The sequence below is a fragment of the Seriola aureovittata genome, chromosome 4 (genome assembly GCF_021018895.1).
Source record: "Seriola aureovittata isolate HTS-2021-v1 ecotype China chromosome 4, ASM2101889v1, whole genome shotgun sequence".
Classification (NCBI taxonomy): domain Eukaryota; kingdom Metazoa; phylum Chordata; class Actinopteri; order Carangiformes; family Carangidae; genus Seriola; species Seriola aureovittata.
In genome coordinates this window covers 19,269,883-19,283,892 of record NC_079367.1, presented here as the reverse complement: position 1 = coordinate 19,283,892, position 14,010 = coordinate 19,269,883, and the positions used below count along the sequence as shown (strand labels likewise).

At 40.4% G+C, this 14,010-nt stretch overlaps 1 protein-coding gene across 1 annotated transcript; it reads right to left on the bottom strand.

The window, feature by feature from the left end:
• Nucleotides 1-3,268: 3,268 nt before the first annotated feature.
• On the bottom strand, nt 3,269-8,868 carry LOC130168044 (extracellular calcium-sensing receptor-like). The gene is made up of 9 exons (XM_056374624.1): nt 8,633-8,868; nt 8,082-8,376; nt 7,829-7,915; nt 7,302-7,571; nt 6,753-6,959; nt 6,393-6,668; nt 5,766-5,993; nt 4,651-4,774; nt 3,269-4,577 (listed from the first exon to the last, which is right to left on the bottom strand). Exons 1-9 carry the CDS (start codon nt 8,866-8,868, stop codon nt 3,664-3,666), a joined length of 2,637 nt encoding a protein of 878 aa, XP_056230599.1. The 3' UTR covers nt 3,269-3,663.
• Between the last annotated feature and the right edge of the window lie 5,142 nt (nt 8,869-14,010).

Sequence of the window (14,010 nt, the reverse complement as noted above, 5' to 3'; positions counted from 1 at the left end):
CAAACTTGTGTTCATGAGAAATGTACAAAAATGAATTCCTCAAATGGACAAATCAGCCCTGAGCAATAGTATATGCTATACTGTTATTTACTTTATATTTTGTACTACTACCGCATTTCACTTTATACTATAAATATATTACCAGCTTCTTTGGACTTCGAAGACATTATGTTTGGAGTTTTGTTGATTTTCTATTTTATTTTGAAGTAGCATTCCTTGTGTGTCCGGTCCCAGATAGCAAAATAAATCTGCCCCACACTTGGGCCACATGTTTTTTTTCTGCTGGCCCAGTTTACGCATGGTTCCTGAATATGGTCCATATACTGCATGACTGTCAGATGCTACTTCCACATCTGGGCCAATTATGGCACGCAGACAGAAAATCAGTCAGTCAATACCGGAGGATAAAAGCCGGACTCTGCCGAAATGTGGATTTATATGGACCAGACACAAGCCTAGGACCAAGGCAGGACCAGAACTTTCATTATGATATTCTTTGATAGTCTTTGTCTTGTTTTCCTGCCATGGTGATTGTCTGCCCTGCCCTAATGTGTTACACCTGTGTCTGGCTACCTGCTCCCCTTGCATATGTATCTGTGCTCCCTGTTGTCTTTGTCAGTTTGTCTGTTTTTGTCCCTGCTATATTCCCCAGTGTTTCCTCAAGCTCCCATGTTAGTTCGCGAGTTTGGATTTTGTTTTTGAATTTTGGATTCCCGGCCACTTTACTAGATTAGTTTAATTCTTTAAGTAAGACTTTTGAGATTTCCTTTGTTTAATAAATCATTTAATTCTACCAGCAAAGTTTTTGTTTTTGTCTGCACTTCTTTTAATAAAGAGCTTAAAGAACTCTCATACACCCTGCTTTTCTATTGTGAGTGGTTAAGGGATATTTATGGGGAGTAAAGAGAGGCAGCTCTGAGGATATCACACAGGGAAATGTTCAAGAGACCCTGGTTGAAGAGCTCATTGCTTGAATGACTTTTGGACTTTGTAAACACACCAAATCTCCAGCTACTCTCCTAGTCAGCTAGCATCGAGCCTACTTGTCCCTATCCTGCTGTCCAGGCTGCTCAGCAACCTGTTTTCCAGTGTGCATCCCAGTCGGCTAGCTTCCAGCATGCTAGCTCCCAGTCTGTACCCCGGCCTGCTAGCATCGAGCCTGCTAACCACAAGCCCACTACCCCCAAGTTTCTTCCCAGATGGGGACCCCAGGGTCCCGCAACTACAGTCAGCTCCAACAGACACTGCCTCTGCTAGCCACCAGTCATTTTCCCAATCGACTAGCAGTGAAGCTAGAGTCCGCAGACCCCAGCTCCTGATCCCCAGTCGATGGTCTGGGCAGCTCCTGATCCCTAGACTGTGGGTTAGCTGACATCAGCTCCTGCTTTCCGGTCACTGGTCCAGCCATCTCCTGTTCCTTATCTCCTGTCAGTTCCTGATCCTCAGCTTCTAGTTTGCATGTTTGCTGACCCCCTGTCAGATTCAGACCTGGAGGACCTTGAGTTGTCTCCTTTTTTGGGAACCTGCCTAGCCTGTCCTGGCAGACATCTATGGGTTGGAGACCATAGAAAGAAGAACCGATCACAGAAACACCAGTTAAACAAGCAGCTACCAGCCCAAATCTCAGCCCTAGGTCTTCCAGCTAACAGTGTGAACCTCAGTCCCAGATCTTCAGCTTCCAGCCTGAGCCACAGGCCCAGGTCTCCAGCGGCCCAGGTCTCCAGCTGCCCAGCTTGCTCAGCCTCTGCTGTACAGCTATCCAGAGTCTTCTTCAACTGCCCTCTCAGTCAACGTCGCTCTTGTTCCTGAGTTGGTGGGACTGTGCAACATCTCATCTGTTCTTGTGTGGGTACCAGTTGAAGTCCTGTCTGTTCATGAAGCCAGTATCACTGCTAGCGAGAGGAGCTAGAAACATGAAATAAAGCCATTTCAGACCCTAAACCTTTGGATTTAATTGGAAATCATTGCCTTTGGCCTGAAGTTCATCAACATTGAAAGAAATCTCTAAATGTTATAAAGAGTTGAACTGAACTGAGAATGTAACCAATTGTTTGTTTTTTCTGCCATATCCAGTTTCAAAGGCAATGGCAATGATTAACAATAAATGTCAAAGGTTTAAGGTCTCAAACGGTTTCTATCTGCTTCAGAGGCTGAAGATTTTAGTGAATGTCAAGTTTTCAGAAATCCCCCAGGTTTTAAGAGGTAGAAGATCCCTAGGGAAAACCAATGTTTTTGTGGATGCAAACAATGTTTTTGATTATACACCAAACTACTATTTGGACTGTAATAATAGCTAGCACTTCTGTCTTGTAGCCTATATAATGTAATGTACTGTATGATGAGTTGGGAAAAAACTGTTGTCCTTTAGATTTTATAAGAAATTAGTATTTGTATTTTCCCAAATCAAGTCCAATTTTTGAAACAAGATGATCTTTTACAATTAACACAGCAACTTAATCATCTTATGACAAAAAAGCTTTTGTCATCTGAGATACAACTCTAAATAAGATGTTTCTCAAGGCTCTTCTACTTAAGACATTCAAGATGAATTTTCTGAAAACAAGTCCCTATATCTAACTGAAATGTTTTGTGTGACTGTATATTAAACATAATTAGATATTTTGACAAGAAATTAGATGGTTATACTTTTTTCTTTGATTTTGAGTTTTTTAAGTGTGGGTGGAGAGAACTTTCCTCTCAGGATTACACAAGTATGCTGCATTTATGTGCTCCTTGGATGGTCCTATTTCCCAAGTTGGGAAGTCGTTCTTCCAACTTATGTGTGTTCATGTGCATTTAAGTTGGAATATGCAAACAATATAGACAAAGTTGTGCTCTAGTTTATTGCTCAGACAATTAAAACTACATTTGTATTGCTTTTTCCAGTATTTGTTTAACTTATTACCATGGTTACTGCATGTGACTTTTCCCAGTTCAATATTAATTTTTCCAATTATTCTGACACCACATTGATGTAGAGATAACCTACCAATTTCATTGTTTCACTAAGCCATTCACAAATCTTTTACAATACTTTTTTCATCTCTCAAACCCCAGGAATATAAAAATAGAAGATCAGACAAAAATGGCATAATAATTTAACATTGTAAGTCGTTTTTATTGAGATTTCTCATTTTGTCTGATGCTGATCACTGTTGCAAAATATTGTAATTACACTTAATTAACTTCTATTGTTTGGTGACCTCCAGTGGTCTTGTCAGACAGCATCAGTCATTTCAGTAAATGCTCATAAAGGGCATATGTTTACATTCAAGAGACACATCACTCTACTCACTGTAACAATGATTACAGGATCAAAGGAAGAAGTGTGTTAATGTTACTATAGAACCACAAAGTCAAATTTGGGAAGATGCCTTGGTTGGTCGTTGAAAACATTGGCCAAGATGAGGTCCTCTAACATAAATTATCAATTTATTTTAATTGAAAACATATTTCCCTAAACCTGGCTAAGTTGGTTTTGTGCCTAAACATAATGAACAATTGCAACAGCATTATCACATCATGACAGGGGTATTTTTTTTCAAAAGGGATTTTTAACACTTTATCAAGGCATATCCCCATTCGCCAGTGGGCTCCAATGGGTCACATCAGAAAGTAGAGACAAACACACCTACTGTCAGCTAGAAAACTTGTTAGCTAATTTTATGACTTTGTGTTTCCTCGACCCATGATAGCTTTCTTTGTGTTTCTCTCTGGTCTCAGGAGGATTATGTAACATTTGGGTCCAAACAGCGCCACCAAGAGGCCAAAACTAGAGGCCAGGATGGCAAATACCTCCACTGCATCTGCATATTTGCCTGGTGAGCTGATATAAGCAGGGACAAAGGCCACCCACACAGCACAGAAGATCAGCATGCTGAAAGTGATGAGTTTGGCTTCATTAAAGTTGTCTGGAAGATTCCTTGCCAGAAAAGCTAACAGGAAGCTGAGGACTGCAAGTAATCCTATATAGCCAAGTAACACTGCAAAACCAATTGTTGACCCAACTACACACTCATAAACTATCTTGTCATTGTGGTATTGGGTGTTTTTATGAGGTGCTGGTGAAGCAGAGACAAGCCAGGCAGTACAGATTGCTGCTTGAACAGAAGTAAGAACCAGAACTGTCCCTCTCTGCTGCACAGCACCAAACCACTTCAGACTGGCTTCACCTCCTGGCTTAGAGGCCTTGAACACAGCCAGAACCACCATGGTTTTAACCAGGATGCATGAGACACAAAGCACAAAGCTAATCCCAAATGCTGCATGTCTCAGCTGGCATGTCCAATGTCTGGGATGGCCAATAAACAGCAGTGAACAAAGGAAACATAGTTTAAGTGAGAACAACAACTGGAAACTGAGTTCAGAATTGTTAGCACGTACTATAGGTGTTCTGTGATGATAGATAAAGATCCCTAAGACTACAGCACAGACAAAAGTTCCCAGCAATGAGGTGACCGTCAAGCAGATTCCCAGAGGCTCATGGTAGGAGAGGAAGTCAATTTTTTTAGGAAGACAATGGTCACGCTGGGGGCTGGACCAGAAATCCTTTGGACAACTTGTGCACTCCATGGAATCTATGAAAATAAGAGTTGAGATACATGTTCATACTTTGTTTCCAAACTGTTGTGTTTAAAATTGAACACTCACCAGTCTTATTGCTGATCTTTCCCTCAGAACAAGGGATGCAGTCAAAACAACACTCAGGTTCCCCCTTCTTTCTGGCCATGCGGGTACCAGGAGGACAGCTCTCACTGCACACTGACCGGGGGGGCTGTAGGGAGAAACATAAATATCTCTTATTCTACTTTACTAAACACTGCTATAATGAGTTATCCATGGATCAAAAGCAGTGGCGTGCAGTGACTTTTACAGATTGGCAAGCAGCCTCATGATTTTGTGCTGTCTGTACTTCCTGGCTATAGAAGTATTAGAATTACTCGTCTGAACTTCCTTTGATAGTAAACACATCATCATCCGCAATATGTAAGAAAGATATAAAAAAAAAAATCACTTCTATCGTAATCTTCTAAATATTTACCATTTACTGACAGTGACACATTCCAGTGACAATGCAAAATACTGTATTTTTCTGCCTCAATATGCCTCAACCCTAACTCTACCTCATCACACGTTGACCAAGGTAAATAGTGAGACAATTTACATTTGTTGATACATCTGAAAGCTTAGGAAGAAAAGATTGTTCAAGCAATTCTCTAGTGTCTAAGTGCATTTTCCACATGCATCTGCACACGTATAATAATGCAGGTAATATCATAAAACTGATGTCAATAAAGGGGAGACTGAGTCAAGGGCAGCTTGACCAGCACCCTTCTCTGTTATTAGGGATATCTAGTGACCTATCGAAGGTCCCAGGATTATTCACAATGCACATGTGCAAAGATCTAAAAGAATGCTGCTCCCTCCTGTGCCTGACCAACACCAGCCTTTGTCAAAAGACATGACCATGCCCATGAAAATGAGAGAAATGATAGATGCATCCGCTGGTAGTAAGCCTAGCTTCCAGAGAAACTAGCCTACATTGGCCACAAGACAACAATAAATTAAAAGATGAATGCAAATAGGCAAATAAAATCCTTTATGGGACAGAAAGCTGTTCTGAGATGTACGGAGAGGTAGTGCTTCAACTTTGGTATCCTTCTGTCTACTTTTAGCTTTAACTGGTCAAGCACTGCTTGCCTTGCTTGTCCTGATGGCACACCACTGGCACTCAAAAAATAGTAGTCTGAAAAAGCAGAAATAACCTCTTTGGATTCAAAGTTCCAGAGGATTTTATCTTCATCAAGTGTGAGTTCTTCACCTTTTAAGGCTGATGTCTTAACCTCACCCACATTCTGAACTTTAATTCTTCCATCAGGGAGCCACAGCCAGTTCATGATATCATAGATTGGTAAGACATCACCATTCTCATCAAATGACACTTGATCACCAAATGGTGTGGTGAAGTTGACCTTTTCCAAGTAATATAGAAGCTATGTAAATCAAAACAAGAGATAAAGGAAAAACCAGAGGATAGATGATAAAACAGAATTCTATTGTTATTGACCATGGTGAACTCAGCAGGGCCTAATATTCAATAATCAAACTACGTACTAAACTAATGAAGACAAGGTGTTCTTTTTTTTCCTAATAATGTCCCATTACCTAAAATGCCATATAACATGTTGATGGAGATCTCTCTGACCTGATAATACTAGTCACAGCTATCACCCAGAAGTAGCAAACATCCTGCCAGAGATCTATCTAGCATTGTACACTTGATAATCTCAAAACTTTGTACTTTGTCCTATACGCCAAATGATAGTGTGCAAGAAATAGCATAAGCACAGGATTTAGGTGATAAACAGGTGGAGTGTAAATTGATATCTCACCTGCCATGGCTCCAGTCTTTGTAAATTACCACAGCTGTTCCCGCTGAAAGGCCCTCTCCCTGGCTCACAGTGCAGCATGTCATCAATGGCATATGCCAGGGCATACACAGCCTTATACACATTGTACTCTGGTCTTAGATTTAAAGTGTCCAAAAACTCAGTCTCCACATTTTCTAGATCTTCATGTCCAGTGCATAATGCTCCTCCAGCTTCCACCCAACCTGCTGGAGGTGGAGCAAATCTACACTGAAATGTGAATTCCCAAAACTGGTTTACCTGAAACATATTCAAAACTGTGTATTTAAAACTCTGATAATATACCATTCTTGTAAATATCAGATTGTGAGGTTAAACTCTCACCACATCATTTCCATAGCTGTTGTTGTGGTGTAGGTCAGGACGTATTTGTAAGAGGAATTCCCTGAGTCCTGGTATTTCTCCTCGACGGATGGCAATGCCCAGTGTTCCACCCAGGTACGGCATGAGGTGGGGGGTCTGGAGAACAGAAGCTAATGTCCAGGCTTCACTGGCTATCCACTGCAGGCCTGTCACATTCTGCTTCACCACCTGTGCATTGTATTATATGAAATTAATTATTTCAGACTTAAAAGAGTGCATTTTTCTTTCTAGAAAATATTGATGTCTATAACAGCTAGTGTCATTCATAAGTGAAATCCTGTTTTACACAGTAGTATGAGCAAAGTGATATCATCATATCATCATAACTGAAGTAGAGTATAATTGGTTTGCAAAACTTGATAGCACTGGTGTAATTTAGCATTTATTATAAGTACCATTTTTTTTTAGGCCAAATATTGTTGTAAATTAGTCAATTAAAGTTTACTGTTTGACAAAATACTGAGTTGTATAATTATTTCAGCTTTAATTGAGTTCTATTTCAAGCCTAACCTCTTCCATTAGATTAATCATTTGATTGTCATGTACAAATGAAATGACCACACGAGCTGTGGATTTCTTCATCACATCCACAATCCTTCTAAGTTCAGCTGGATCATTGCCCTCCGTCAAAATCTCTGTGTAGGCCAGGCAACCTCCACCAGATGGACTCAGGTCAGTTCGGAAAGATCGGGCAGCGTGGAGTCCATAATCATCATCACTGCTGAGCAGACCTGCCCAAGTCCAGCCAAAGTGTTTTAGAATCTGAATCATAGCACGCACCTAAGAATACAGAGAGGAGGGATTAGTGCACAGGCTGGAATAATGTTTCACTGGAAATCCTGATAAATCGGTTCCACAATGGACCATTAATTATTGCCTTTTTGGTGTTGTTATCTTACAACGTACAACTCACAACTCCATCAATGAAACAAATAATGTTACTGGTGATACACACAAGGAAAATACTCATCGAGTAGGGTTGTTTTTAACGGTACATCCTTATCTTACATATTTTAATTTTGCTGACAGATTTTCACCTGGAAAGCATCACTTGGGATCATCCTAAAGAAGGATGGAAACTTTTGCCGGTCACTCAGGCAGGAACATGTGGCAAAATAACTCACCTGCAAAAAACACAGACTGTGTGTATCCTTAAAACATTGAATGTCTTTACCAGCTTTTTCAACTTTGCAAGGCTGACTGCTTCATATTTACAAATGACTTATATTTTCAAAGTCAAATCAAAATGATGCAAAAAGAGTTAATAGATGTTAAGTCAGAAAAACTTACCATAGGCACTCTGTACAAACCTAAAACAGTGGAGATTGCAATAGAACGTGTAGAGGAATCTTCACCCACGATTCCTAGGACTAGAGGGGTTCCTGCACAGGTCTCATGTAATGTAACTTGCTCGTCTTGACCACTGGTTAATGACAACGCTGCATGAAATCCAATTCCTAGTTGGTTGCAATTATCATAAAGACTGTATCCCAGAGTCACATTAGGTAGCAGGTTGGAGTTTCTGTTGATCTCATCAATAGCAAAAGCCATGGTCTGGGCCTGTCTGAATCCTAGAACATCAAATCTAACACATAAAATATCACTGTTGACTACATGTAAAAATGAAACACTAACTGTGCAAATATGCACATGCTACACAAATAAAGATTGTATGAACAATGAAAATAGTTGAAGAACAAGCATAATAATTCTTGAATGAAATAGTAGACAATGGAACAAAAAGCAACATGGTTAAAATGGCAAAAATACACAATGTATTTCTTTCTCAGTAATATCAGTTAATCAGTTTCTGTTTTTTGTTGTTTCCCTGTCAGACTCACCCATGACAGTCAGGCTGTTGTGGCTCTGAAGTAAAAGACAGATCAGGATAAATCGGACCAAAGTGCATTTCAAACAGCCCACCTAGAACCACATCTCCAGGCTTGCGCATCCCATTTAGATGAAACCTTCTCTGTAAACGACAAGAGGAGGAATAAAGAGGAGAGGACGCAGCAGAGGATAAGCAAGAGTACAACAACATGGGCAAGACCAAAGTGGTGTCTAAAAGTGCCCTCATGACTTCTGGTTTATGCCTTTTCTGAGCCCTGTCAGTGAGTTTCATCACAATGTCCCCTTTTATTGACTTGCAGAATTGTTTAATCTTGCACACCACCCATCAGGGCAGATGAAGTAGTATGGGCAGGGCGTACAATGCATTTAATTTTAGATTAATTTTTAATGAGGCAAAATTAATGTGTGCCATTTCATTCTCTCCAAGGCCATGTTGAAATCCATTCCAATCCAACTTTAAGTTGTGGATGACTGCAATGGTCCAGTGAAAATTGCATGACAGTTATATTAAGTGTATATTAGGTTTTTTTGAATGTCATATTAAATTGACGTTTTGGGGATTGAATTTACGCCTGCCGTATGACATGTGCTATATAAATAAAACTGACTTGACTGTTCCAGTTACTTGCCTTTTGATAAATTATAATTTTCCTTCTCACTTGCTGTGCTCTGCTGTTTAAAATCTGAGCTTATAGATATATGTATCAGAAGAATCACTTTTTACAGACGAATAATAAGTACAATCCATAACTTGTCTGTATGAAAAATGTACAAATTAAGCTCCTCAAATGGACAAATCAGCCCTGAGTATGTGGAATTCACTTGATGCTATTAATAATAGTATATGCTATACTGTACTATACCTTATATTTTTGTACTACCACTACATCTCTCTTTATACTATATTACATATTACCAATAATTGTTCTCATCAAAGATAAAACCGAACCTACGTCATTTAATTGTCATGGTCTGCTCTGAAGGGACTCTTTGAAGGCATTATGTTTGGACTTTTGTTGATTTAATATTTTATTTTGAAGTAGCATTCCTTGTGTGTCAATTCCCAGATAGCAAAATAAATCTGTCCCATACTTGGGCCACATGTTTGTTTTCTGCTGGCCCAGTTTACGCCTGGTTCCTGAATCTGGTCCATATACTGCATGATTGTCAGATGCTACTTGTGTGTTAATCCTTTGCTAGTGCGGGGTGGGAGCGCAGCGGGGAATTAATCCATTCCTGTGAAGAATAGCCAAAGGGTTTTTACTTCGAGTGGTGATGTCATGTGTGAGTTGCAGTGCAATACGAACTGTGTAGTTTGCAGTGCCACCAGTAGAGGGTGTCAGCTTGCTGTGTTCAATAGTGTGCCTTAAGCTAGAAGGCTAGCCCTGTGTTTTATTGTTTACAGTGGATAATAGTAGGAACCCTTTTGGTGTCTCGGCAGAGTGGAAATCCCTGGTTGTAATCTTGCCCCCCCTATTTTTATGAACTGTGAATTTGTCCATGGAAATAAAGATTGTCATGGTATTTTTCTAAAGGCGCATTCTGTGGTTATTTGGCAGCTCTGACTTGGTGGCAGTGAATTCCTGCAAGCCTTTTTGTAACCCCACATTGATTACACTGGTGACAGCGGTGGGATAAAATCAAAATGTCAGAGCCTGAAAATAATCCACTTCAATCTAGAGGGGGCACTCACAGAGGGCCAAATATCCGCCCCGTCTTCTCCATTCACTATGGCCCCTGATGGCTTAAAGGGCGGTTCTGGCTATCTCAAAGCTAAAATAGGTGGGTTTGATTGTTATGTTCTTGTCGACACAGGAGCCTCGTGCTCTGTTGTGGCCCTTTATGACTTAACTTAAAAAAGACTAAAATGCAACAATGTAATAAATTAGAATAAAAGTGACAACGCCACCCTTTGTTTTAAAGAGGTAAGGGTCCTCTCAATAAAAACCAAAGACGGATAAAAAGGATCGCTACAAAGTAAGAAGAGCAAGGTCATGAAACTGCGGGGGGTGTTCTGTTAGGTTTTCTTTTAATAAATAATTAAGGACCAGAGCAGCAATTAGTCCAGCCAAGCAATAGAACAACCAATCACAGTGTATCACAAACAACCACGATCAAAAATAAAACAAAATAAAACAATGTATACAACGCAGGGAGAGATGCAGGGGGAACAGGAGCAGCCACGCCTGGGCCGATCATCCAACGCGCCGCCTTCTTCCTCCACGGGCCCTGCGGGGGATAAGAGCGGCCAGATAACTTGTTCTCTACCCAAATTACGCACGGTCTCTGTTGGTGCCGTTTACAGTGCCTGTTCGTTGGGTTACTCACCGCGAAGGAGGAGATTTGACTCTCCTCCACTGCAGTTGTTGATCACACGGCACTGGCGGCTTCCTGCTGGGGTCGAACGATCTGGTCTGCACGGCTGTTTCCCTCTCCGTTCCCCGCGGCTGATCTCCTCCGTTGTGTCGGTATCTGATGGCGTCTCGATACAAAAACAACAACTCCTGGAAAACGCTGTCTACCTGCCTTTATGCCAACCCATTGTCTATGACGTTACTCTCCTCTGATTGGAGGAGAGCCAAGCTGTCCAATTATCCAGGTGGATTGTCTTTACGTTGATTTGACCCACTTTTAATGTCCAGTCCAGGGGGCGCAGTGGCAGAAATGTCAAAAGAAACACACATCAATAGGAACACAAAACACTATTAATAAAATATCAATGAAATAACTCATGCCATAAACAAATCATGCAACAAACAGATAACTCAAAATAATCAACCCATAAGGAAATCAAGAATCAAATCCAAAATGAAAAACAAACACATTTCTGCCCTCTGACACTGTCATCCCCAAACAGCTGCGGCTTTCTGCTACAAAAGGGGGGTGTGATTTGGAAGACTATGCGGGCAGGGCTACAACAGCTAATGGTGGGGATGCATGTTGTAGGGTGCAGGCAGACAGTATGTCAATTTGATTCTCTTGCTCTCGTCGCCAAGTTTTTAGTCTCTGATATACCTTCTGAGGAGATTCTGCTTGGGTTTGATTTTCTATCTCAGTATGGCACTGTAGTTGACCTTGGGAAGAAGACCTGCCAGATAATGGGAAGACTTTTCCCCTGGTTGATCTGAACTCATCCTTTGAGCCCCAGGTGTTCTCTGTCCAGTCCAATACCGTAGTACCCCTGCGCAATGAAACCATAATTTGGGGCCAGGTTCAGACTGGGTGGGGGGATTACGCAGAGGGCATGTTGGAACCCTCCACCTCCTTCTCAAAATACTGTTACATATTGGTAGCTCAGGTGGCTTGTAGAGTTAAGCAGGGCTTACTGTCATGCGAGTTATCAATTTGAAAAATGATGCACTTATGTTAAAGAGTGGGATGGAAGTGGGTATGCTGTTCACTGACATTGAGGTGGGGGAGGAAGTGGAGCTGTGTGGCAACAGTGAGGGAGGAGCCGTCTTGCAGTGTTGGAAAGTTGAGACACTTATGAGCCAGTTTGGGGTGGAAGAAAAGGGGTTCTCTCCTGGGGAAATCTCTGTGTTTAGTCGGGGGACACTGATATTGACTGTAGTCCCTGGGCAGCACCTGTAGTACTTGTGAAAAAGAAGCTGGGTGGGTTTCGGTTCTGTATTAACTATAGGAAACTCACAATGGAAGATTGATGATGCCCTCAATAGCCTGTCATGCTTGTTGGTTTTCCACTCTTGATTTGGCGAGTGGCTATTGGTGGAAGTGGATCACCACAAGTTCATCATGCGCCAGGGGCTATCCGAGTTTAATGATCTGAGTTTTGGGCTTTGCAACGCATGCAGCACATTACGGAGGTTAGTGGACTTGATTCTTGCAGATTTGCATTGGACCACTTGCTTGGTTTACTGAGATGACATCATTGACTTCAGGAAAACCTGACGCACCTGGATGGTGTACTTGGAAAGCTCCAGCAGGCCAATCTTAAAGTTTAGCCATCCGGGTGTAATCTGTTTTCCACCCAAGTCCATTACTGGGCATGTTATCTCTGCTGAGGGGGTTGATGCCAGATCCCGCCAAGGTGGAAGCAGTTACAGAGTGGCCTGTCCCTAAAAATCAGACGGAGGTTCAGAGCTTTGTATGGCTAGCCTCATACTAAAAGCCATTTGTGAGAGGTTTTGCTGATGTTGTCCTTGAGATTTTATAAGAAATTAATATTTGTATTTTCCTAAATCAAGTCAATTACTTGAGACAAGATGATCTTTTACAAATAACACAGCAGCTTAAACATCTTATGACAAAAAAGCTTTTGTCATTTGAGATACAACTCTAAACAAGATGTTTAACAAGACATTCAAGATGCATTGTCTAAAAACAAGTCCCTTTATCTAACTGAAATGTTATATGTTACTGTATATTAGGTATAATTTGATATTTTGACAAGAAATTAGAGATATATACTCATTTAGGTTTTAGGTTTTTAGAATGTGAGCGGCAAGATCATGCCTCTCAGGATTACACAAGTATGCTGCATTTATGTGCTCCTTGGATGGTCCCATTTCCAAAGTTGGCAAGTTGTTCTTCTGACTTATGTGTATTCATGTGCATTTAAGTCACATGAATACACAGAGAACAGAAACGCAGATAAATAACAGACACTAGAAAGTTGTGCTCTACTTTATTGCTCAAAATTAAAACAACATTTGGATAGCTGTTTCCAGTATTTGTTAACTTATTATCACGGTTTCTGCTAATAAATAACTGTTACATGAATAAATAACAGTTAATACCATATTCCAAATTAAATTTTAGCAAGAAAGGATAATGTAATGCATGAATTTGGACCATTAATTGATGATAATCTACGTATATGACAACAACCCAACATGCGTACCAAAATTTGTGCAGACTTTCCGAATTGTTGTAACTTGAGGGGGCATTTGTAAATTTTACTTTTTCCAATTATTCTTACACCAGATTAATGAAGGGATAACATATAAATTAAATTTTTTCCCTAAGTGTGGGTGGATGAGTAAGCAAAACAAAAAATTGGCCAAGATGAGGTCTTCTAAATTAAATGATCAATTTGGCTGGCTAGGTTGGTTTTGTGTCTAAACATGAATTTCCCTTAGGGGATAAATAGAGTATCTATCTATCTATCTATCTATCTATCTATCTATCTATCTATCTATCTATCTATCTATCTATCTATCTATCTATCTATCTATCTATCTATCTAAACATTAACCAAACAATTGCAATAGCATTGTCACATCATGACAGGGGGATATATTTTCAAAAGTGATGTTTAACATTTTATCAAGGCATATCCCCCTTCGCCAGTGGGCTCCAATGGGTCATATCAGAGAGTAGAGATAAACAAACCTATTGTTAGCTAATT